Raw genomic sequence first — 27,157 nt, 5'->3', positions numbered from 1 at the left:
TTTCTACATCTTTCCTGGGGTTGTGAAGATTAAATGTGTTAAAGTAAGGAACACACTTAGAATGTCTTGCTTATAGTAAGTGTTATATAAATATTGGCTTTTGTTATTATTTCCTGATGATGAATTCCTAAATATAAAACTCCGTCAGGGAAGCGGATGTGGCTTAAGCAGTTCAGTGCCCGCCTCCCACATGGGAAGTCCCATGTTCGGTTCCCAGTGCCTCCTGAAAAAACAGACAGACAAACAAATGAATAAACCAACTCAAGGGAGCCAATGTGGCTCAGTGTTTGAGTGCTGGCCTCCCACATACAAGGTCCAGGGTGCAATCCCCGGTCCCAGTACTTCAACAAAGAAACAAAGAAACAAAAACAGCTCCATCAGTGCATGTTACAGGCATTTAAGTGATCTTCTGAAAGTCTGTGCCAGTGTGGTCTCCCCGCAGGAGTGTGTGAGGATATGTTTTCCTATCCTCGTCATCCCTGGATATTACGTTCTTTTTAATTTCTGCTAATCTGATAGGCATTGCATTTTTAAAAATGTTATTACTAAAGTTGAAAATTGTAGGAGTCTTTTTTTTCCTAATTGATTTTTATATAAAAACCTTATATTTGTGACATTAAGCTATCATCTTTACATTGCAAATGTTTTTTCTTAGTTTGTGTCACATGGAGACACTTAAAGAAAAAGTCATTAAAATAAATACCTTATAGCTTTTAAATGTCCCCATTTTACAGTGAATTATATAGTGCAGTAAAATCCATCTTTTTAAGAATAGCTATACTTAAGGCTTTTTGTATTTTAGCCCTAGTTGAAAAGGGTAGCTGGCTATTAACTACATTCCTTTTCTGTCTTCTTCTGGGCCTTTGGGGGTTCTTTTTAAAGCTTCGATCCTTATAGTGTATATATATAGTGTATATATATATATATAAAAACATATATATATATATATATGTTTTTATAGTGGCATTCAGAGAGCCCTTGAGATTCTGCTTGGAGGCATATAAGGACTTTGTATCCTAGACCAGGTCCTGGACCAGTGGTTGGTAAACTTTTCTCTATAAAAGGCCAGACAGTAAATATTTCAGGCTTTCTGGTCCATGCGGTCTCTGTCACTGCTCTGCACGAAAGCAGCCAGACACATAAATGAAGGGGGTGTGGCTGTGTTTCAATAAAACTTTATTTGTGACACTTAAACTTGAATTTCATATAATTTGCACGTCTTCAAATATTATTCTTCCTATGGTATTTTTTCTCAATCATTTAGAAATGTAAAAACCATTCTTCTTAGCTTGTGGACTGTACAGAAATAGGCGGAGGTGAGGCTTGGCCCACGGCCTGGAGTTCACTGGCTCCTGAAGTAGAAGGTCTGGAAATAGACCCATAAAAATATGGCCCATTGATTTTCATCAAAGGTGCAAAGAATATCTAAGAAAGAAAAGATAGTCTTTTCAAACAATGTTGTTGGCACACTTGGACATCCAAAGGCAAAAAAAAATCCCAACCCAAACCTAAACACATTATGCAAAGGTTAACTCAAAATGGACCACACATCTACATATAAAGCATAAAATGTAAAAATTATTTATGAAGACAGAAGAAAAAAGTTGTAGGCATGATACAAAAGCATAGTCTATAAAAGAATAAAATGATAAATTGGACTTCAGCAAAATTAAGAGATTTTGCTTTGCAAAAGTCACTGTTAAGAGACTGCTGTTGAGCCCTCCCAAAATCAGAGGGTATCTACAACTGCAAGCCAGACAATTCCATCCATCTGCTCCATGGGATCTCAGACCCCTCTCAATCAGAAGCAGAGTGGGCACCACCATGCTAAAATCCTCAAGATTGAGGAATGCACAAACATAAGGGGGGAATGCAACTATGAACTAAGGTAGACTTCTTATTATTCTATCAATGGAAGCTCTTATAACATTGATAATAAAGGCAGTGGTCACGAGAGGTTTTAAAGGGAGGGAGAGGGAAGAATAGGTGTAACAAGGGGCATTTGGGAGACATTGGAATTGTTCTGAATGACATTGCAATGACAGATACAGGCCATTATATATTTTGTCAAAACCTATAAAAATGTGCAGTGCAAAGTATAAACTATAAACTATTGGTAAAAAAAAGAGAGACTTACTGGCCGGTCTCTTTTTCCTACAACGCTGACTGAGACTGCTTAGTAAATCATTGCCTGTTAAGTAATTGAATGGATTTCAAAGACCCTGGTTTTGTTCTGAGTCTTCCTGGGCATATTCTTTGTAATGAAGGGTCATAAATCTCCCATATTGTCGCCTCTCCCTGCCCTAGTGCTTCTTGTCCCCCAGAGTTGTGGGCAGACATAGCCACATTCTACCAGCTAGGCCTGGACTTAGCTGAGCAGCCTGAGGACCTGCATTTGATTAGGAATTTTATTTTTCACTCCCTGTAAAGGCCTAGAAGATAACTGTGCTGAGTATAGAAAAAGGGCCCTGTATTAGTCTGCCAAAGGGGTGCTGATGCCAAGTATGAGAAATACGTTGGCTTTTATAAAGGGTATTTATTTGGGGTAAAAACTTACAGTCCCAAGGCCTTGGAAAGTCTAACTCAAGGTACCATAAGAGGTACTTTGTGGAAACGGATGTGACTCAAGTGATAGACCTTCCGCCTACCATATAGGAGGACCTGGGTTTGATCCCTGGAGCCTCTTGGTAAAAAAAAGAAGAGAAAGCGTGCCCATGCAGTAAGCCAGTGCCCGTGGAGGTGCCTGCATGGTGAGTCAGTGCCCATGCAAGTGAGTCACACAGCAAGATGATAATGCATCAAAAGAGAGACAAGGGAAGAGTCAAGTTGAAGTGCAGCAGAAACCAGGAACTGAGGTGGCACAATTGACAGGGAAGCTCTCTCCACATCAGAGGTCCCCAGGATCGAATCCTGGGGAATCCTAGAGGAGAAAAAATGAGAAGAGAAGACAACACAGACAGCAAAAACAGCAGGGTGGGAGGAGGGGAAGAGGGAAAAATAAATAAGTAAATAAACCTTTAAAAATAAAAAAAAGAGGTACTTTCTCACCAAAGTCAGCAGTCTTGTGTTGAACCAAGATGATGGGCAGTCTCCGCAAGGTTTCAGCCTTGCCTTCTGGGCTTCTCCTCTCAGGCTTAGCTGCTACTGCAGGCTTGGATGTTCTTCTTTTTTTAATTTTTAATTTATTTTTAAAAGATACATATATTACATAAAATGTTATATAAAAATATAGGGGATTCCCATATGCCCCACTCCCCACACCTTCCACTTTTCCCCACCTTAACAACTATTTACATTAGTGTGACACATTCATTGCAATTGATGAACACATTTTGGAGCATTGCCACAGCATGGATTATAGTTTACATTGTAGTTTACACTCTCTCCCATTCCATTCTGTAGGCTATGGCAGGATATATAATGTCCTGTGTCTGTCTTTGCAGTGTCATTCAGTGTAGGAGATTTGGGCCCAAAGGGTATCAGGAGTGAAAGAAAGAGAGAAAGGAGAAAGAAACCAAGAGAAAGAAAGAGAGAGAGCTGGGATCAGGGGGTCTATGAGTAGAGACTCATCAGACAATTTATTGTCTACAAGGGGCTCTCTATATATCCCAGTCTATAGTCTATGTGAGAACAAGCATGCAGTTAACAATTGGCATTACTAAGGAACTCAAAAAAATCTTATCTCAAGGTACAAAGTCTAAGTGTTCTATTTACTATAAAGTACATGTGTTCATTTTTATCTCTGCCTGTGGCATCATCCTGATAGCCATCAACCATTCAACCCTTGCATTACTTATGTCACAAGCGTAGCCATGGAGATAGCACATCTCTCCTTGTGAGGCCACTGTGCCTCAGTTTCCAGCAATTCAGGACAATTCCAAGACCTGAAAATGCCCCCATATTACCATATTACACCTCTTTTTCCGTCTCCCTACCTTCAGTGACTCCAGTGGCCACTGTCTCCACATTAATGATACAATTTCTTTTATTGCTAGAATCACAGTAAGTCTATAGTAGAATACCAGTAAGTCTACTCTCGTCTATATTTTATTCCCCAATCCTGAGGATTCTGGGATGATGATGCTCACTCCACCTCTAATTGAGAGGGGGCTTAGATCTTATATGGCTGATAGATGGGACTCTTTGTTTACAGTTGTAGACTCTCTTGGTTCCTTGGTGTGGTGGTTGTCCGTCCTCACCTTGTTAGTTGTCCTGGGTGAGTCCAATGAACTGGAGAGTAGATGTTGCAACTCTACTGAGGCTAAGGGCCAGCTGGCACATGGACAGCCCAGAGATGCAAGTCTCTTGGACATACCCCTACCAACTCCAACACCAACTTAGTTTCAATAAAAGGAATATAAGAAGCATATGTGGAGAAGTCACATCTGAGTCCAACTCTGTCATACTTGGGAGCACAAACTCCAAAGTAGGGCCCACTGGCAAGGCAACAAACTCCAGTGTTATCTGCCATGACCCTATGACCTGGATGTGTCCATAGCCCTCAGGAGCCCCACTATTTGGGGTAGTATCTACTTTGGCTGTCTATGAGATCCTCCTGAGATGTGCATAAGTGTTACCTCTCTGATGACCTCCTGACTCATTTTGAAGTCTCTTAGCCATATAAACTCAGTTGTCTTTATCATTTCCCCCTTTTATTCAAGGTCTTTTTCCAGTTGCATCACCAGCCAGTTCTTGGTAGTAATCCCTTGGTGCCGGGGAGGCTCATCCCTGGGAATCATATTCCATGCTGGGGGGAAGGTAATGCATTTATATGCTGAGTTTGGCTTAGAGATTGGCCACATTTGAGCATGGAGACTCTCAGGAGGTACCTCTTAGGCACCCTACAACACTGAGCTAAGTTGCAATTTCAAGAGCAAAAGGCTCATATGCTTAGTCATCAATATCAAGGGCCTATCAATGGACCATCCTTCTTCACTGGTACTTGGGGAATTGTTGCTGTTCCATTAGAGAATGTGGCAGAGCTCCCCAGGATAAGAATTCAGTGTTTTTTTCAGTTGTTGCGTGAATTTCCACCCACTGTTGCAATCCCCCGTGAACATTTGAACATATTTATATACTTCATATGTATGCCTAGGTGAACTTCCTCTTATGTATCTCTCATCACTGACACCCCACACCAGTGCTCTTCCCTTGCCATAGTTGAACCTTTTTGTGAAAAAACTTCTTCAAAACTACAATGTTGAGAAAACTCTTTTGGCAATATGACAAGGATTACTGGTTTCGAATGTTGGATGAGGGGGCATTTGGCACAGGGCACACCTGGGGCAGGCTTCTAACGAGTGTGTGAGTGGGAAGCGAACTTGGCCCAATGGATTGGGCATCCGTCTACCACATGGGAGGTCTGTGGTTCAAACCCCAGGCCTCCTTGACCTGTGTGGAGCTGGCCCATGCGCAGTGCTGATGTGTGCAAGGAGTGACGTGCTATGCAGGGGTGTCCCCTGCATAGGGGAGCCCCACGCACAAGGATTGCACCCCATAAGGAGAGCCGCCCAGCGTGAAAGAAAGTGCAGTCTGCCCAAGAATGGCGCCGCACACACGGAGCACTGACACAACAAGATGACGCAACAAAAAGAAACACAGATTCCCGGTGCCACTGATAAGGAAGCAGTCACAGAAGAACACACAGCGAGTGGACACAGAAAGCAGAAAACTGGGGGGGGGAAGGGCAAGGGGAGAGAAATTTTAAAAATTTAAAAAAAGGAGTGTGTGAGTGTTCATCTTGTTATAGTGTGTTATATCAGTGAGTGGCAACCCATATAATGAGTAGGAAGGTGTACTCCCATCCTGGGGAGGCCCAATATGTTCTCAAGCAGAGGTGAGGGTATCTCTCGAGAGCATGGGTGGTTCCTAATAGGGGAGGGCAGACCAGTGTGTCAAGCCCTCAGCATTGTTGCAAGTATCTATGAACCTTGTCCTTCAGGCAGTGAAGCCTGATGGTCACTGTGGGCCCCGAGGGGCGGGGGAGGGAGGAATAGAATAGATGGAAGAGGGTTTAGTTAGGGAGCAATGGAAGTGTTCTGCATGCTCTTTCAATGATGAATAACAAGCCATGTTAAATTTCACCAAAAATTTATAAAAGTGTATGGTCTAAAATGTAAACTATACTGTAAACTACTGTCCATGGTTAGTAGCTATGTTTCAATATTTTTATATCTTTTGTAACAAATGTACCAACCACGTGTAAAAAGATCATTAATAGAGAAGAGGGAAAAGGGGGAGGATGTTGGGAATATTCTGTATGTGACTTTACTGTGACCTAAAACTGTTTTGAAGACATAATGAAAAAAAAGTATGACACTGAGGAAGAAATTGCCACTGTACATACAGGACAGCAATGAAAGACAAAATGTCAAATAAATTTTTTAATACTTTTCATTTTTTTAATACCCCAAATTTTTCAACTTTATTTGAGTTTCAATTTTTCTAAATTATTATATATTTTATTTCTTATGTTTATACCTATCATTACTATCTCATTTTCATATCAGTTGAATTTGGCAATATACTTGGCTTCATTTTTGAAGGCTTGGATGTTCTTGACCTTCATAAAGATCGTGGCTATGCCCTTCACCTGTTATTCCTTCCCATTCCTTATCTGTGAAATGAAGATTCACCACACACTCCCTTTCAAACCCTTCTTTGTAAATCTTCAAAGTCGTACAAGAGCTAAGAAAATCTCTTAAAACATAATTGTAAAAAACATAATGAAAGGTGCTTTATAAATGTCAGTGTCTTTCTCAATGAGGAAAAATGACTTTCTGTCATATCTGCTATCTTTTTAATGGAGGAGAAGCATGTATTTGGATGCAGAGTCAATACAGTTCTCTAAACAGAAATGAAAATGGGAACTTAGCTATAGGATGCATGCCCTTGAGAAGTAAGTTATGCCTTTAGTCACTTGCTGTTCGATGAGATAAAGGTGCCTTTAGAAGCAGCTTTCAAATTTTAACATTAAGTGGTCACCTCAGTGTAAATGACCTAGCAAGCAGAAAATGGGAAGTTGCTATGAAAACATATGGTTAACATAAGTTTGCATATTTGATTATGTTTAAATGGACAAAAAATGTAAAAGTGCTTGTAAATGATTTGTTCATATGCCCTTGTATACAGTTAATGTCTCTTGCTATGCTTTAAACCAAATCACAAGTACACAGGCTTTCCTCTCTATTCACGTATCTCCTTTCTCATGATTACTGATTTTTGAAATGATTTTATGGGGATAGAAAACCTTTCATTTTACATTGGAGAAAAGGCATAAACACTTGCTGGAAAGACTTAAAATTGCATAAGATGCAAATGAAAATAATCCATAAACAATTCTCCTATGTATTGTGCACAAACTAGGCAGTTGTGTCCCACTACTCCAGGGAGATGCCCAATATGAATGGTGACATTCCTCTTTGTGAGAAGGAAACATGGCTGTAAGCACTGAGACCTTTTAGGGCTTTTGCTCTGGGTTGTCTCCTATTAAAATCCCCTTGGTCCCTCCTGATCCCTACTTGATTGACTCATAACACCTGTGGAAGCTGTCCTCTCTTTCTGGGGTCTGAAATTTGGTTTAAGCTTTTTCCCATTTCTTAGGGACATTTGGACTCAAAGGTTACTTCTGTGACATTTCCTGACCTATGTGCTATGACTGTGTAATATGAGTGTGGGATAGTGATTCAGCTCTCCAGGACGGATGGGAAGTGTCTGAGGCCTCTGGGCTGATGGCCTCTGGCAGTATGTCCTAAAAATATGATCATTTTCTATGTGTGTCATTATCTGGAAAAGCTTGGGCAGCACGATCTTACTGCATGTATTTAACTTTTCCATATAAAGATGTTTAACAATTACTCTACCTTAGGGAATACTTCACCTTCCTTGTTAGAGAAAGGTACATATGACTAGCAAAGGAAACTCCAGGATAATTAAAAACCCATGTATGTATCTTCATTTCAGGAATTCTATCTCTAGGACTTACTTTGGGAATTAGACCTTGAAATAGCTCAAACTTTTAAAGATAGAGCTTAAAGTTCCATTATATCTAGAATAAAATAAAATGACTCTAATTAAAGAAACAGTTTTTAAAAGTGACTCTCCAACTTCTGGTTGTGGTCATGATGGAGTAAAGTGTACTGGACTTACCCTGCTTCCTTAGACAACTGTAAAGTTGGATAAAATATGTAAAGCATCTGCGTTTAGGCATTAGACAACACACAGCATAAGGATGTGATCCTTGAAAGAAGGGAAGCATAAAGTTAGTTTCACATTAACCCTGGCTTTTTGCCTGGGGGTACTTCTTAGATTGCAGCCCTGAGAAATGGAGTCTGAAAAGAGAGCAGAAGACTCATAGGGCAGAAGAAACAGATAAAAATTCAGTGTTGCTGAGGTGGCTGGAATTTGCAGGACAGGGACTGCAAAGGAGCAAACTGCTCAGAAAAAGAGCTCCAGAATCTATATAGGGGTACCTTGAGTCTTTGGCCAGTTACTAAGCTGTGTGTCAGTAGGGCAGGACTTCATCAGGCCTGGCAGAAAATAAGTACTGGGGAGCTATGAGCTGAGTGGATATTTCAGAGGTCATTGGTGCTGGGAGATCTTGGAGTTCAGACTAAGCAGATTAGATAAATCTTGTCGTACAACCCTGGCATTTACTCAAGAACCCAGCAAGACCAGCCATAGGAATAGGACTACTCACCTTAACAAAACCTAAAACCAAGACTTGACAGGTCAAGCTGATGTGCAAGTAGCTTGCCAGTCATAACAAAACTCAACACTTTTGTGAGAAAGACAACAAAATCCAGTCTCTCAACAATGTAGCATGCACGGTTGTTGAGTGCATAAAATAAAAAACTGCTAGAGTATGAAGAAGCAGGAAAATGTGACCCATAACAAAGAAAAACACAGTCAATAGAAACACACACAGAGAGGATACAGATGTAATTAGCAGATAAGGACTTTAAAATAGATATTACATGTATGTTCAAGAATTTAAAGGAAAATAGTGAATGATTAGTTGGGGGATCTCGACAGAGAAATGGAAACTATACAAAAGAACCAAATAATTTCTAGAAATAAAAATTTAAATTTCCAAAATTAAAAATTCATGGGATTGATTAACTGCATATTGGACACTGTAGAAGGAAGGATCAATGGAAACTATCCAGTCTGAAGATAGAGAGAAAAAGACTGGGGGGAAAAGAGTAGAACAGAGTATCAGCAGGACAGTATTAAGCAGTCTAACATGCATATAAATGGAGTACCAGAAGGAAAAGAGAGAGATTGCGACAGAAAAATATTTGAAGAAATAGTGGCTGAAATTTTTACAAATTTGTTGAAAATACCAACCCAAAGTTCCAAGCTTAACAACTCCAAACATGAAAAGCACAAGGAAAGTTACACCCTTCAAACATCATAGTCAAATTGTTCAAAACCAAAGATAATGGAGAAAAGACATGTTACATATAATATGAATAACTGCTGACTTCTCATTAGAAACCACCCTAGCCAGAAGAAAATGGAATAACATCTTTAAAGAGCTGTACTTTTTTTTTTAAAGCTGTTACCCTAGAAGTCTATATCAATGAAAATATCCTTCAAACAGGAAGACAAATTAAAGAAACTGCCAGATAAATCAAAGACAAGCGAATTTGTCTAGTGGGGTTTTACTAGAAGAAATGTTAAGGAAGTTCTCAAGGACAAATGATATCAGACTGAAATTAAGATCTACTAGGAAGGAATGAAGAACACTGGAAATGGTAAATATATGGATAAATATAAAAATGAAAAGAGTAGAATATCTTGTGTTCTAATAAAAAGAGTTTTGTTCTTGGGAAGTGGATTTGGCTCAAGTGATAGAGCATCCGCCTACCATATGGAGGGTCCAGGGTTCAAACCCAGGCCTTCTGACCCGTGTGGTGAGCTGGCCCACATGCGGTGCTCATGCACTCAAGGAGTCCCGTGCCATGCAGGGTGTCCCCCGTGTAGGGGAGCCCCACGCACAAGGAATGCACCCCACAAGGAGAGCCGCCCGCACACAAAAAAGTGCAGCCTGCCCAGGAGTGGCGCCACACACACAGAGAGCTCATGCAGCAAGATGACACAACAAAAAGAGACACAGATTCCTGGTGCTGACAAGAATGCAAGCGGACACAGAAGAACACACAGAGAATAGACACAGAGAGCAGACAAGGGAGGGGGGGAGGTGAGAGAAATAAATAAAAAATAAATCTTTAAAAAAAAGTTCTTTTGTTCAGCAGGCAAAGTGCCTTTGATGAATAAGTCACTCTACTACTTATATGGGTAACTTGACCTTCAAAGCAGTTTCTAAAGATAGTGTAATAATTAGGTACCTATATATTTACTATAATTCTCATATTTTTCTTTTGTCAGTGTGGCAGAGTTTGCCTTTGTGATCTGCACCTCCTGATGTTCACACCCTTGTGTGATCCCCTCCCCTTGAGCAAGGCCTAACCCAAGGGTTCTTCACCTGTTTTGTTCCATGGACCCCTCTGCCAGTCAGGTGAAAACCATGGACCCTTTCCTTCCTAAGTCCAGACTATACTGTGTATTATTTAATAAGTATAGCACACTCACACCAACACATCCCCACAAGAATAATGTTTATTTTTTTAAAATTTCAATTAAAGCTCCTGGACCCCTTGTTAAGAACCCCTGGCCTAAGACTTGTTTCTGACAGGGTCTGGCAAAGGTGCTAAGAAGTATGCAATCACATGTATGTGATCACATGACATAAGATTGTAATGCCCAGCTTGCGAGGAGACTCTCTTCTCCTGCTGGCTTTGAAGAAGCCAGCTGCTGGCAGAGCAGGTGTAGCTCAGTGGTTGAGCATCTGCTTCTCCTGTAAGAGGCCTTGGGTTCAATCTCCAGTACCTCCTAAAAAAAAAAAAAGCCAGGTCCTATGTTGTGAATTGCCCTATGGAGTGGCCCACATAGCAAGGAACTCAGGGTAGCCTCCCAGCCAGCAAGAAACTGAGGCCCTCAGTCCAGCAGGCTGTAAGTAACTGCATGCCACCAGCAACCACGTGAATTTGAAAGCAAATCCTTTCCCAGTCGAGCCTCTGATGAGACCCCAGCTCTGACCAACAGTAACAGCAGCCTTGAAAGCAGAAGACCCAGTTTTGCCAGGCCAGGGCTCCTCCTACTGAAACTGTGTGATAATAAATGGGTACTGCTTTAAGCCACTATGTTTGTGGTCAAATTTAACACTGCAACAGAAAACTAATATAGTCAATATAGAAACCTTTTCAGCTACTTTATTTCTTAACTTTGTGATAACCATTGCTTCCAAATAGTTTTTGAAAAGTATGTTTAAAATGGCTTATGAAAGTGGCTTGTTTTTTCTTATTAGTGATCATTTAACTTCTGGATTTTTCCCTTCAAATTAAGGAATTTTATGATTAAGACTACCTAGTTGTTAATCCCACCTTCATCATTTGTTATATGACCCTGGGCAGGTCACTTAACTTCTTAGTCCCAGTTTTCTCATGTATAAAATGAGAATAATTGTAACTTTTAGAGGTGTTGTGAAAATTTAGTGAGATCATTGATATAAATGCTTAGCCTAGTGATTGGCACATAATAATTGCCCAATAAATATTAGACGGTGTGGTGGTTGTAGAAATGTGGTGGTGGTAGGAAGAATAATGGTCACAGCAGCATGCAGTGAGAAATTCATATGCCTTGAGGCTACTGAATTATTCCAAACTTCTGGTCTCAGCCTGTATGACTCTTTGTGAGAAATTTAAAGATAACTTTAATACTTTATTATGTAGTCTACAGTTCATTTGGATTAGCAATAATTTGCTACTAGGATAAGCTAGATACTCATGAAAACATTTTGTAAACCCATAGCCTAAGAGAATTCTTTAATACTGCTATTGATAAGACCAATATTTTATCAACATAATTGATTATTGTAACTCAGAGGAAAAAAATTACAAAAATTCTACAATCAGTTAAAGGAGAAACCAACCATTTATAAGCAGTGATCTAGAGCAGGGGCCGGCTGCCTTTTCCTGTAAAGGGCCAGATAGTAAGTATTTTAGGTCTCTGTTGCAAGTACTCAGCTCTGCCTTGGTGACATGAAAGTAGCCTCAGATAAGAGGTAAATGAATGGGCATGGCTGTGCTCTAACAAAACTCTATTTAGAAAATGGGGAGTGGGCTGGATTGGGCCCATGGACCATAATTTGGCCCCCGACCTAGAGAACATCTTTACAGGAAATATTCAGAGACCAGCTCCCTGTTAGGATTTCACAAGGTATGGTATAGGTCCCTTGTAAAAGACATAGGAGGGTTGTGGCAGTTTGATATTATTTATGAATTCCAAAAAGGGATATAGATTACGTTTGTAAACTGGTCTGTTCCTCTGGGCATGATACCCTTTCATTGTATTAGATTCAAGATGTCTTTGATTAAATTATGTTAAGATTAGGGATTTGATTCATCATTAGGGTGACTCAGTTTAAGGTCCCCGTCCCCCTTTGTGGGCTAGGTAAACAGATGCTCAATCAAGGAGACACACAGTAGTAAATACACAGAAGAAGATACACAGAGGAAGGGAGTTCCATAGATGTGGATGAAGATACTGCGGCCCCAGGAGAGGTGAGCCATTCTCCTGATAGTCTACAGCTGACCTTGTGAAGAGACCAGAGCAGCTGAAGCCCAGAAGGAAACAAGCCCCGGGAACAGAGACTAGCCCTGTACCAGCCTACAGCTGAGATCGGAAGAAGCAGAGAGCACAGAATCTTAAGAGGGAAAAGGAAAGCCAAACCCTCACAGATGTTGCCCGCCATCTTGAATCCACACATGGCAACAGACTTTGGGTGAGGAGTACTTCAGTACTTCGTATGGTACTTTGAGTTGGACTCTTTAGGGCCTTGTGACTGTAAACTTTTACCTCAAATACCCTTTATAAAAGCTAACAGATATTTCCTTGCATTAGCACCCCTTTTGGCTGACTAATAACGGGTATTTCTGAGTACAGTTTTCCAACATCAATACAAATTTTGATTTAATACTAGCATGACCAAAAGAAGCTTGGTTACTGCTTTTTGTGTATTATCCAATTTTTTTGTTACCAGTTTATTTACAAATTGTATAGCAAAGCCTGTAATGTATTGCCCAATAAGCAGTTGGAATTTTTTACAAGTAGATTGAACTGTTTGAGGTCATGACTTCTTGGTGTCACAAAAGAGTGCATGACTATGTCAGCTTTGATGATCCCTGGATTTTGGTGATTTCTTGAGTGGGCTTGTCCCTGGGACTGACTCCCTGGGTTTCCTTGTTGACTGTGGTCTGCCAGGCATTTCTTCTGACACTGAGGTTGACCCGGCTTCTTTTTTTCCTCCCCGTTACCTCATAGACTGTGATGCTGATGTGCCTGCATTAGTAATGGGCTTATGGCGAGGTTGGAATTTTGAGCTGAAATCCCAGCCATTCAGAATAATTGGATCTCTTGGGGAGGTGTTAACAAGCAGAGGCAGAGCTAAGTGCTCCTGGGCTCTGGCTTCACTGGAAGCTCCATGTAGAAGGCGTTCATTAGGAAACATTCACTGGTGCTTTCCTGCTGCTGGTGGAATGCCAAGGGTGCAGGTCCCCTCAGGGCCCCCGAGAGTCACTTGACAGCTGTGCCGAAATCGGCACAGCACTCGTTTTCTCCTCACGTGGTATCTCAGTGATCGGGGACGATGTGGAAAAACAGCTCCGCTCGATTCTGTCAGGAAACTTGGTCCTAGGGAGGATGGTGACAGCTGACCCCAAGAGAAGTGACCGGGCAGAATGCTCTTCTTTTTAATTTGGGCCGTGAAGGGAACCCACCTTTGTCTTTTTTATTTTCTGACTCGAAATGTCCTTTGCTAAGGTCTGTGTTCCAGTCTGAATTCAGATAAGATACTTATAGTGCCTAAGAAAATGTGGCCCGGGTTTTAGGGGTACTTTTAAAATGGTTACCGCAGTTATGAAAAAAAGAGTAAAGGTGGGACAGATCAGCAGTCAGGTAAGCCTGAGCGTGTAGGCGAAGCTCATGTTGTGTAGCTAATCTCTAGCTGCCTCCTTCTAGTTCACCTCGCCCTCACTTCTCAGGTTGGAAAACTGAGGGACGTAGAATAATTGTCTGGAGGAAGATTCAGCCGGCCAGCCGGCCAGCACTTACTCAGAATGATATGTGCCAGGCACTGTGCCAGGTATGTGGTGGCTACAAATGTGTAGAGATAAGCTCCTCATTCTCAAGGAGCTTACCATTTCCTAGAACCTTGCTCCTCAAAGTGCGGCCCCCTGGACCAGCAGCATGGACACCCCCTGGGAGCACCTTGGAAATGCAGGGTCTCAGTCCCTCCCCCGACCTGCTGATCCGAGTGGGCATTTTAACAAGATCCCCGGGTCCATGGTATGCACTTTCCAGTTTGAGAAGCACTGGTCTAAATCAGTGATTCTCAACCTGCACATTGGTACCCCCTAGGGACCTTTAAAAAGCCCCGATTTCCTGGTCCCATCCCTAGAAATGGTGATTTAATTGGTCTGGGCTGTGGCCTAGGCATAGGGCTCTTGGAACCGTTCCCCAGGTGATAGTAAACGTGCGGCAATTGAGAACCACTGGTCTAATACATTGCTTTGTACTCTTGACGAAACTGAACCTGAGAGAAGAATGTGGCTCATTCTTTTAACCGATTTAAAAGCTGGGTGGCAAGTTTTCCAAAGATCTGAAGTGCCTGGACTAGAGGTAGACACACAGGTGCCCACTGGGGCCTTCCAGCTCACATGGTCCTCTCTGTGCCAACAGGTCATACATCAGGGGGTCACTCTAGCTCGCCCATGGTGCCACAGCTGTGTGGCTCACCGGAGCACTTCCACTAGGTGCCCCAGGGCCACTCTGGCAGGCTCGAGGGACCAGGGCATGATGTGGAGGTCTGGACAAGGCCTCCCCGCCTCAGTCACACCACGCGGCCTTGGCGTCCCTCCCCTCAGTCTCCCTCCAAATGTGTGAACTGCTGCCAGTTGGTTTCACCAGAGGCAACCGGGAATGGGAGTGACTCATCTGTCCCGACTGGCACTGAGTCACATGACGAATGTGTGGGAGGAAAATGATACTTCCGTGGCCATGCTCCTCTTCAGAGACTCTGAGTGCAGTCCGTGTAATTGCTCTACTAATGATGGTAACAACAGGCATTTGGGTTGCTCTCTACAACTCACTCAGGAAACTGAGACCCAGGAAGTTTTCCACATGCGTGAACCGCTTAAGCATCCACCAGCCAAGTTTGTCCTCTGCTGCCTCACTGAGTTCCACCTACCCATGTCATGCAAATGAAGGAATGGGCTACCTGGTGACAGTGAGTCCTCTGTCCTGAGTGGTATGCTAGCAGAGCAAATAACCACGATAGTGCAAAAAGTAGAGCTTGGACTTCAGCACACCTAAAGCCCCGTTTATTCATCCCTCATGGAAAAACATTTGCGTTTCATAAGGAAAAATCTGTTTCACTCCATCTGCCTGGTTATGAGGCACAGAGAAACCACCTGGGGTCTTTCCAGGCATGACCATAGAAGCGTAAACAAATGTATGTCAGAAATATGATTTCTTTCCATACTCTCGACTCTTGATAAGGTCCTTCATGAAAATAGAGCTTATTTCTGATCATCTTTTCTCCACAAGCGTTGGTCTCCATGCTAATGCCTAATCCTTTCCTTCTCCTTTCTGGAATCCAAAAATTAACTAGGGTGACCATGATTTTGGGTTACACCTGCAATCATATAATTATTAATAGTGCACAGGTTGGGAAATAAATTACATGGTCACCCTAAAATCTTCCAGTATCTTGACCACACTGCCTCTCTCCCCAGTGATTTCAGCTCCTGCTTGTCCTCTTGCCTTCACCTACCTCCTGCCACCCCCCTTGGGGGCATCCACTTACACCATGATGACATTCTGGTCTCCCATGTCTTTAACCACCAGTCTTTCCAACCTATTCATCTCTCATAGGTGCCATCTTGCCTCACAGCACTGTTGGTTGGGGGCCTCTTGGAGCCAAGCAGTACCTTAGCTCTGAGCTCCAGTTCTTGAATGTTATCTTCCATAACCATACCTGTTCCTCTCTCCCCCTTCTGTTCCTCCACTCCCAGTGATCCTGCCCTTGACCTTTCTCCTTGCCTCTGTATCTTGCCTGCAATCTGTCCTTCCAGGTTGCCTGGATTTCTGGCATCTTGATTCATAGTAGCTGCCTGTCCCACCAGGCTGTGAGCTTGCAAGCCCTATGAAGATGTGATGATTTTCTTTGTTCTCCTGGCTTCTGCTGCAATCCTGCACATTTTGGGTCCTCAATAAATAAATTGAATTCATGCTATTTTACACTTCTGGAAGCACAGCCTTCATATGAATGGTTTTCATCTCTGCCATCAAAAGGGCAGTTCTTTTTTCTGGTGTGTTGAAGAGGTCTCATTTTCACTTCTCATTTTGCTGTCAAAATTATTCTTGTTTTCCTTAAATTAGCTTCTATTGCTGGAGGAAAAAAAATGCCTAGGTCCTCTGTAAATCACCATCCTACTCCAGGTATCCTGACCCCTTAGCCATTTTGGGTCCTGCAGCAGGCTCCATTTTTTTCATTTCTTTTAGTATTCTAAGTCATACTGGCCGCATGACTTTTTTGAATGCACTTGTTTCATCCATGGGCCTGGTGTTTATTCTCACACCAGTCTGAACAATTAGACATATTGTGCTCTCCCTTCAGGCTTTCTTTCTCTCGCTTTGAATTATGAGATGATTAGCACTGCTCCTGTTTTCCTCAAACAGCAGAGTATGGCTGAGCCATTCAAGCCAGAAACCACCGTATAATGTCATTATGCACTCCCCCCCCCCCCCCCGGGTTAGTTCTAAAGTTATTGTGGCTATGCTTTTGCTTATTAAAATTTTCTTGTTTTTCATACACACGAAGCAAAAAGGCTTCAATTCACTGGTTCTTGGGTCACTGCTTGCTTAATGCTAAGGTGAAGCATGAATTTGCTACATTGAGAAAATTTGAAAGCAAGCATTTGAAAGAAATTCATCACTAAACAATATTTGAGTGTCTTTTGTGGGCATAGTTCTGTATCAGACAATCTTAAATGAATGCGGAAGGAAGTCCAGTCCTCAAATAAGCAAACCCCTTGCACAGGAAAAGACGTAAGAGTATTTAAAAAGCGTTAGTGGCTCTGTCCTCTGATACCAGAGAACTTAGTTGGTCACTGTTACCAAAATATGTTTGCCTTTCACATAAATCTCTAAGCTCCCTGGAGGTAGGGACCATGCTCTTTACATTTTTAAATGTTCAGTGCTACAGGAGGAACTTAAATTTATATTTTGCATTTAATAGATGTGTGTTGAATTGAATATCATGAAGTGTAAATTAATACAGTACTGAGTGGTGGAGAAAAGATAAAAATGTTTATCACAGTCACCTCCCTAAGAGGGGGTGAGGCATAGAGGAATCCCCTATATTTTTAATGTAACATTTATGTAATCTACAGCATCTTTAAAAATTAAAAAAAAATAATTAAAAAAGTAAAGGTGAATTTTAAGTTGGGTTTATAGATGAGGACACATCAAGGAAAAAGAGGAGTAAAAATTGTGCCAGGCATTTCCCGGGAAGCAAAGCCTTCTGGATTGAGAGACTTAATTCCTACAGATGAGGAATAAAGACATCCCAACCTCCTTCACAAGTTTTTCTGGTATTTTTTATGACATTTGTAATATCTCGTGGTCAGAAGAACCTAGAAGCCATAAAATCTCGCACCCCACCCCCATGTTTGAATCTCTTCTGTTGGGGACTGGTGCTAGATTGATTGGGGGAGGGCAGAAGACACGGACAGGACCAGAGTATTTTCCTGGATTTCTCAACATCTTTTTCCAAGAAAGATCGGCGTTCTGTCATGTTAGCGGTTCTTTGAACCTTGTTCTGTTCTGAGTAAATCTGAACTTGATGCTTGCAGTGTCTTCCCTTTTTTGTTATTGCCTGGACTAGAATTTACAGCCTATGATTAAGGACCGCTTTCCAAACTCTGCATTCTCAGGAGCCAGTTGGTCCTTGTAACAGATAGTGCAGAGAGAGAGGGAAGTGGTAACCATTTACCTCTTCACCTGAGGTGGCATTTATATTAACTTATGTAGAATCCCCATGAGTTAGGGTAGAAAGAGGCTAGTTTGTCCTGTTGTCATCAAAGTACTGGGCTGCAGAAGATGATAGAACTCAGGGTTAGAAAGAGTTCTCATTGACGCCACAAATATTATATTGGGCATTGCACATGTGCTAGAGGTAGAATGGTGAACAAGACCCATGTGTTCCTCAAGTTGCTGGAATTTACGATGCAGCACAGCAACAAGTGAGCCCTGTGTGCCAGCCCCTCCAGGGGCCCATGGCCAGGCCCTCCGGCGCCTGATGCTTGTGTCCTCCTGGCCGCAGCCCAAGCCGTCGGGTGTGTGGAGGATGGTCAGCGCCTCTCCATGGACCCTCAGCACCATCACCTTGCTTCCTGGATCTCTTCTTGCTCCAGATGGGACTTTAAAGGGCCTCTGGGTTACCAGCAGCATGGGAAAAGGCTTAGCTTTTGTGCTTCAGCTGAAAGCTTTTGATCACACGTGGGAGGGTCAGATTTTTTTACTTAAAGACGCCGTGCTTGACAGTGGCATGTGCATTGTCCATATACACTAGGCAGAAAGATGCCTAGGCGAGCAGGTCTGCAGTAGACCAGGCAAGTCCTGGATCAGCTGGTAGAAGTGGAATTGGCCCCAGAGGAGGACAAGTGCAAGGTAGGTTATAAAAGTCAAACAGATAGCACTTGCAACCAATTGAAAAGGGGAAAACATAGGAATGATTCTGTGGCATGAGAACCAGAGGCCCGTAGGCCCGGATGGAAGCCCTGCAAAGGTTTTCTTTGCGGCACTCTGCCTAGCACCTGGCTGGGCGCCCGGCACAGAGTAGGCTCTCAAGAAATGCTTGGCAAATGAATGAACAGGATAAGGATTATTCACAGGGCAACGGGTTGGAAGAATGAATAGATGTATTCACTCATTCCATAAGCCAACGTTGAGCTCCGTAAGGTGGGGGAAGGGCTCTTCAGGCTGGCGACTGTGCCCCATCCACTTTGAATTGAAAGGAGAAGGTGAAGGAGAGCAGTGCATTAATGAGCTTGTGTGAAGTGTGATTTTTCTTACGCCTGCCTGTCGCAAAGCCCTTCTTAATTTTGACAAGCTTTGCGGCAGACTAATCAAAGAGGACATTTGCGCTAGTGGTATTTTCTAAACTACATTGAGTCGATTCAATTCAATTATTTTATTTCAGTAAAACGTATTAAAACTAAGAAAATACACATCCTTCCATCTTAAAAAAAAAAAACACCTTATTGATTCAGGATATCTAAAAGCAGCCTTTGGATTGATATGGAGAAAGTGGCCACGGTAGCTGCTGAGGGCAGGGAGAGGGAAGAAGAGGTGTGATGTGGGGGCATTTTTGGGACTTGGAGTTGTCCTGGGTGGTGCTGCAGGGACAGATGCTGGACATTGTATGTCCTGCCATGGCCCACTGGGTGGACTGGGGGAGAGTGTACACTATGATGTAAACCATTCTCCATGTGGTGCAGCAGTGCCCCAAAATGTGTTCACCAAATGCAATGAATGTGCCATGATGATGAAAGAGGTGGTTGATGTGGGAGGAGTGGGGTGAGGGGGGTGGGAGGGTATATGGGGACCTCTTATATTTTTTGAATGTAACATTTTTTTAAAAATTAAGAGAGGAAAAATAATTAGTAAATGGAATTTTTCTCCTGAAAAAAAATTTAAAAATAAGAGCAGCATTTGGTTTTGAGTGCCAACGACTAGCTCTAGCACACTTAAGCTTTTGTTCACCCATCTGACTTTGGGGTTTATGCTGACTTACACTTAGTAACCATTGTTGCATTGATATTGGCCATAAGGTAAGGGCCTCCATTCTCTTGGAAAGGGATGCCAGAGCTTTCTGGAAGGCGCTTGCCCCTCATTCTCACCATCTGCTCTCTTCTTTCCCAGGACTGCATCGATGTGGGCTGGTGGGAAGGAGAGCTCAATGGCAGACGAGGAGTATTCCCTGATAATTTTGTGAAGTTACTTCCACCGGACTTTGAAAAGGAAGGAAATGTAAGTGTTCGTGGTTTTGATCTCAGTGCTCTACATATTGTCAGAATGGCAGCTCCCGTGCCAGAGCCGGGGATGCAGGGTGGGGAAGTTTGGTGTAATGCTTAAGAGCGCTGGCATTCAAGTTCGATGGACTCAAGTCCTGAGACCTCCTTTGCACTCTACCCAACACATGACTGTGGACAAGTCCATTAACCTCCTTGGGCCTTGGTTTCCTCATCTGTCAGCTGGTGACCGTGATCTCTGTTTGAGAATTGTCGCATGAATAAACAAAATAACGTGTGTGAAGCCCTCAGTGCTATAGCTGGCACATTTAAGCACCCACATAAGCTGCCAGAACCCTTGGCTTCCCCATTTAGTCAGTGGACTACCTGAGTCCTTGGTGGTGGTGAAATACCAGTATTATTAAAGTGCCTGAAAAGCACATTGTGAGGCTAAGAGCTCACATCTTTCATGCACACACACACATATGTATTTAGGTTTATATATATAGGTATATGTATATGCACATATATATATACATGTATACATACACATGTCTCTGATCTTTCTCATCCTTTGCAGGAACCCATTTAATGATACCTTTCTTTAAATGAGCCAGTTGTTTGCCTAACTCCAGGCGCAGTGGTCTCCTTATCCACAGTGTAACATGAAACGCTGAAAACTTAGACTCCTGTCACAGTGTAAGGGGGCAGGCATTTGGACATATCCACCCAGGTCTGCACCTCAGAGCTATTTGGTCAGGCTTTCGCATGACTTCTGCTCACCCTTCCTGACCTGGGCCCTCTCTGTGCCCATGGGGGCTCTTTAAGTGGACTGTGCTGAACACAAGTCTTGAGGCATCGACATTTCCAGAGAGCTGAGGTGCGGGGAGGATAGCTACAGTGCTGGTGGATTGGTTGCCAGGGATATTAAACTAGCATCTAATGTGTGTGTGCACACTGCTTAGGTGGACTGACGTAACTGTTCAAGAAGCTCGGTGGTGTCTGTCCCCACCGAGATGATGCCCTATAGATTGTTAGATTGGTTCGAAGTCTAAATCCACAACTTTGAGGCTTTTTTAAATGTATTTTTTTATTACAGTAGTTGAGCTTACAAAATGATCATGCACAATGTTTAGAATTCCCATCCATCACCGTTCCACCAACACCTTGCATTGTTTTGTTACTTTTCTTACAGATTTGGAAAGAACATCATCAAAATATCACTACTAGCCATGGTCCATAGCTTACATTTGGTATATTTTTTCCATACACCTCCCTATTATTAGCACCATGTATCAGTATTGTCCATTTATTATCATCATGAGAGAACACTCTCATTTGTACCTTTAACCAGTCCATCTTCCACCACATGGTTCGCTGTGTTATATAGTCCCATGCCTCGTACAATCCATCCAGAGTGTACACTCAGTAGTACTCGCTCTCATCACAGAGTTGTGCAGTCATCGACTCAGTACATTATTTAACGTTTTCCTTAGTCCAAAAGAAAAATTCCCATGCTCCCTATTATTGGCCCTTAGCATTGATAATATACCTTCTTTGACACTGATGGAAGAATATTACAATACTGCTGTTAACTCTAGTCCATAAGTTACATTAATTGTATTTTTCCCATGCATCATCATAGTCTTACCACCTCGTAATAGTGACATACATTTGTTCTAGTTCATAGAAGAACATTCTTGTGTTTGTATTAACCCCAATCCTCATCCACCACCAGGTTCATTATGTTATTCAGTCCCTAGATTATTCTTTTTTTTTTTAATTATTTATTTATTTTTTAAAAATTACATTAAAAAAATATGAGGTCCCATTCAACCCCACCGCCCCCACCCCCCACTCCCCCCACAGCAACACTCTCTCCCATCATTGTGACACATCCATTGCACCTGGTAAGTACATCTCTGAGCATCACTGCACCCCTAGTCAATGGTCCACATCATAGTCCACACTCTCCCATGTTCCATCCAGTGGGCCCTGGGGGGATCTACAATGTCCCGTAATTGTCCGTGAAGCACCACCCAGGACATCTCCTCGTCCCGAAAATACCTCCACATCTCATCTCTTCCTCCCATTCCCCAAACCCAGCAGCCACCATGGCTACCCTTCCCACACCCATTCCACATTTTCTCTGTGGACATTGGATTTGTTGTGTCCATTGCACATCTATGTCAAGTGGGGGCTTAGATCCTAGATTATTCTTAGCTTTCTTTCACTTGGCATTTTTTTTTGCTATACTTTTTAAACTTTTTTTTCCAATTTTATTGATACATATTAATAAAGCATAAATCCATCCAAAGAGTACAATCACTGGTATTTGGTGTAATCACGTTTGTGCATTCATCACCACAGTCACTCCCAGAGCACTTTCATTATTCCAATAATAATAGTAAACAAAAAACAAACAAACAATACTCATCACCTCTTATCCTCTCTATGCCTCGCCTGCCATACATAGATGCTATTCTTTTTTCCTTCTCTCTAGTATATTTGTATTTATATTTTGTTAAAAACAGTCTTATATGCAATACCCCCCATATTCGTGTTTCATACAAGGTTTAGTATCTTATACAGTCCCATATTACGGTTTTTAGCTTTCCTTCTAGTAATATACATGACCTTAGACTTTCTCTTTCAACCACTCTCATACCCATACAATAGCACTGCTGGTTACAAGCACCATGGTATGCTCTCACCATTCTATTCATTTCCAAAGATTTATATCCCTAAACTTCCCCTTGCAACCACAATCCCATTTATGAACCAGCTGTGTTAGTTAGACTCACTGTGTGTGTACATCAGCTCTATCCATTTCCATACTTTTACAAAAAGCTAACTAAAACTTCCACATATATTAAGCATCAGCATCCCTTCTCAGCCCTCATCCTATCTCCTAGTAACCTATATTCTAGGTTTTAACTCCGCGTGTTTATTCTTCATATTTAGTTCATATTAGTGAGACCATACAATATTTGTCCCTTTGTATCTGCTTTATTTCACTCTACATAGTGTCCTCAAGGTTCATCCATGTTGTCAAATGTGTCCCAGTTTCATTTCTTCTTACAGCAGCATAGTATTCCATCGTTACTTCACATTTTGTTTATCCATTCATTGGTTGATGGACACTTGGGTTTTTTCCATCTTTTGGCAATTGTGAATAATGCCGCTGTGAACATCGGTGTGCAGATGTCTGTTCTTGTCCCTGTTTTCAGTTATTCTGGATGGATTTCTAGTAGAAGGATTGCCAGATCATACAGCAGATCTATATTTAACTTGTTGAAGAACTGCCAAACTCTCTTCCACAGAGGCTGCACCACTCTACATCCCACCAATAGTGAAGGAGTGTTCCTATTTCTCCACATCCTCTTCAGCACTTGTTTTCTGTTTTTCAAATAATGGCCAGTCTGTGAGGTGTGAGATATATCTCATTGTAGTTGTGATTTGCATTTCCCTAATAGCTAGTGATATTGAACATTTTTTCATGTACTTTTTGGCCATTTGTATTTACTTTTTGGAAAAATGTCTGTCTTTTGCCCGTTTTTAAATTGGATTGCTTGCCCTCTATTATTGAGTTGTATGATCTCTTTATATAGCATAGAAATCAAACCTTATTGGACATGTGGTTTCTAATTATTTTCTCCCAGTGCGTGGGCTGCCTTTTCACCTTTTTGACAAAGCACCTTGATTCACAAAAGTATTTAAATTTGAGGAGATCCCATTTATCCATTTTTTCTTTTGTTGTCGTGCTTTGGGTGTAAAGTTTAAGAAACCACCACCTACTACCAGGTCTTGAAGATGTTTTCCTATATTTTCTTTTAGGAGTTTTATGGTTCTAGCTTCAACATTTAGGTCTTTGATCCATTTTGAGTTAATTTTTGTGTAAGGTGTGAGATAGGGATCCTCTTTCTTTCTTCTAGCTATGCATATCCAGTTCTCCTGGCACCATTTGTTGAATAGACTGTTCTGACCCAGCTTGGTGGGCTTGACAGCCTTCTCAAAAATGTCTTGACTATGAATGTGAGGATCTGTTTCCAAATGACCAGTTCCTTTGGTCTATGTGTCTACCTTTATGCCAGTACAATGCTGTTTTTACCACTGTAGCTAGTAATATGATTTAAAGTCCGGAAGTGAGAATCCTCCAGCATTGTTCTTCCTTTTAAGAGGTATCTGGCTATTCCAAATAAATTTGCTAATTGGTTTTTCCACTTATTTCTTTAAAGAAAGGCTGTTGGAATTTTTTTGAGGATTGCATTGCATCTGTATATCAATTTGGGTAGAATTGGCATCTTTTTTGTTGTTGTTAAGATTTATTTATTTATTTCTCTCTCCTTCCCCCCCACCCCCCGCCCCAGTTGTCTGTTCTCGGTGTCTATTTGCTGCGTGTTCTTCTTTGTCTGTTTCTGTTGTTGTCAGTGGCACGGGAATCTGTGTTTCTTTTTGTTGCATCATCTTGCTGTGTCAGCTCTCCATGTGAGTGGCACCATTCTTGGGCAGGCTGCACTTTCTTTCGCGCTGAGCAGCTCTCCGTACAGGGCACACTCCTTGCGCGTGGGCTCCCCTACACAGGGACACCCATGTGTGGCAGGGCACTCCTTGCACGCATCAGCACTTGCACAGCACAGCACTGCCAGCTCCACATGGGTCAAGGAGGCCCGGGGTTTGAACCGCGGACCTCCCATATGGTAGACGGACGCCCTAACCACTGGGCCAAGTCTGCTTCCCGGAATTGGCATCTTAATGATATTTAGTCTTCCAATCTATGAACACAGAATGTTCTTCTGTTTATTTAGGTCATCTTTGATTTCTTCTAGCAGTACATTGTAGTCTTCTGAATACAGGTCCTTTATGTCCCTGGTTAAGTTTATTCCTAAATATTTTATTCTTTTAGTCACTATTGTAAATGGAATTTTTTTCCTGGTTTCTTCCTCAGATTGCTCGTTACTACTGGATAGAAACACTATTGATTTTTGCTTATTAATCTTGTATCCTTCTCTGCTGAACTCATTTATTAGCTCTAGAAGCTTTGTTGTAGATTTTTCAGGACTTGCTAGGTATAGGATCATATCATCTGTGAATAGCAGAAGTTTTACTTGTTCCTTTCCTGTTTGGATGTCTTTTCTTTCCCCTTCTTGCACGATTGCTCTGTCTAGAACAGCTAGCACTATTTTGAACAACGGTGGTGACAGTGGGCATCCTTGTCTTGTTTCCAATCTCAATAGGAAAGATTTCAGTCTTTCACCATCAAGTACAATGTTAGCTATGGGTTTTTCTTATATGCCCTTTATCCTGTTGAGAAAGTTTCCTTCAATTCCTGTCTTTTTGAGTGTTTTTTAATCAAGAAAGGATGCTGTATTTTGTAAAATGTCCTTTCTGCATTAATAGAGAAGATCATGGGATTTTTCTTCTTCAAGTTACTCATGTGAGGTATTACCCCAATTGATTTTCTTTTTTTTTTTTAAAGATTTATTTTTTTATTTATTTAATTCCCCTCCCCTCCCCCGATTGTCTGTTTTCTGTGTCTTTTTGCTGCGTCTTGTTTCTTTGTCCGCTTCTGTTGTCGTCAGCGGCATGGGAAGTGTGGGCGGCGCCATTCCTCGGCAGGCTGCTCCCTCCTTCACGCTGGGCGGCTCTCCCTATGGGTGCACTACTTGCGCGTGGCACGCAGGGGACACCCCTGTGTGGCAGGGCACTCCTTGCACACATCAGCACTGCGCATGGGCCAGCTCCACACGGGTCAAGGAGGCCCGGGGTTTGAACCGCGGACCTCCCATGTGGTAGACGGACGCCCTAACCACTGGGCCAAAGTCCGTTTCCCTACCCCAATTGATTTTCTTGTGTTGAACCACCTTTGCAGGCCTGGTATAAAACCCACTTGATCATGATGACTCATTCTTTTGACACATTGTTAGGTTCGATTAGCAAGCGTTTTGTTGAGGATTTTGGCATCTGTATTCATTGAGGAAATAGGTCTATAATTTTCTTTTTTCATAATTTCTTTATCTGGCTTTGGTATTAGGATGATGTTGGCTTCATAGAATGAGTTTGGTAGTGTTCTTCCTGTTTAATTTTTTTGGAAGAGTTTGAGTAAAATCGGTATTAAATCTTTCTTTGAATGCTTGGTAGAATTCACCTGTGAAGCCATTTGGTTGAGGGCTTTTCATTTGGGGAGTCCTTTGATGACGGTTAGAGTCTCTTTGCTTGTGATTAGTTCATTGAGGTCTTCTATTTTCTTCTAGGGTTATTATAGGTTGTTAATATGTTCATAGGAATTTGTCCATTTCATCTACACTGTCTAGTTGGTTGGTGTACAGTTGTTCATAGAATCCTCTGATGAGCTTTTTTTCCTGTGGTGTCAGTAGTAATGTCCCCGTTTTCATTTCTGATTTTATTTATTTGCATCTTCTCTCTTTTTTTCTTTGTCAATTTAGCTAAGGGTTTGTCAATTGTGTTGATCTTCTTGAAGAACCAACTTTTGGTTTTGTTAATTTTCTCTTGCTTTTTGTTCTAAATTTCATTTATTTCTGCTCTGATCTTTGTTATTTCATTCCTTCTGCTTGCTTTGGGAGTAGTTTGCTTTTTTTTTTCTAGTTCCCCCAGCTGTGTAGTGTTAGGTCTTTGATTTTAGTTCTTCTTTTTTAAAGTAAGATTTAGGCCTGTAAATTTCCCTCTCAGCACTGCCTTCACTGTATCTCATAGGTTTTGATATGTTGTGTTCTTCTTTGACCCACTGATTAAGAGTCTGTTGTTTAATCTCCATATATTTGTGAGTTTTCCCTTTTTCTCTTCATTATTGATTTCCAGATTCATTCCATTATAATCAGAAAAAGTCCTTCTTATAATTTCAATCTTCTTAATTTTATTGAAATCCATTTTATGACCCAACATGTGGTTTCTCCTGGAGAAAGAGCCATGAGCCCTTGAGAAGAATGTATATCCTACTGTTTTGGGGCGCAATGTTCTGTATATGTCTGTTAGGTTCATTTCCTTTATTATATTCTTCA

The 27,157-nt window shown here is 41.8% G+C and overlaps 1 protein-coding gene across 4 annotated transcripts in view; it reads left to right on the top strand.

Moving 5' to 3' along the window:
- SH3KBP1 (SH3 domain containing kinase binding protein 1) overlaps positions 1-27,157 on the top strand; it is a 388,056-nt gene that overhangs the window by 278,306 nt on the left and 82,593 nt on the right. For all 4 annotated transcript variants that reach the window (XM_058292032.2, XM_058292030.2, XM_058292029.2 and 1 more), the window contains one exon: positions 20,050-20,157. In XM_058292032.2, the coding sequence (XP_058148015.1) occupies positions 20,050-20,157 (108 nt within the window). The remainder of the gene's footprint in view (positions 1-20,049; positions 20,158-27,157) is intronic.

Source organism: Dasypus novemcinctus, chromosome X (assembly GCF_030445035.2).
Source record: "Dasypus novemcinctus isolate mDasNov1 chromosome X, mDasNov1.1.hap2, whole genome shotgun sequence".
Taxonomy (NCBI): Eukaryota; Metazoa; Chordata; class Mammalia; order Cingulata; family Dasypodidae; genus Dasypus; species Dasypus novemcinctus.
This window is presented reverse-complemented; position numbering and strand designations above follow the sequence as displayed.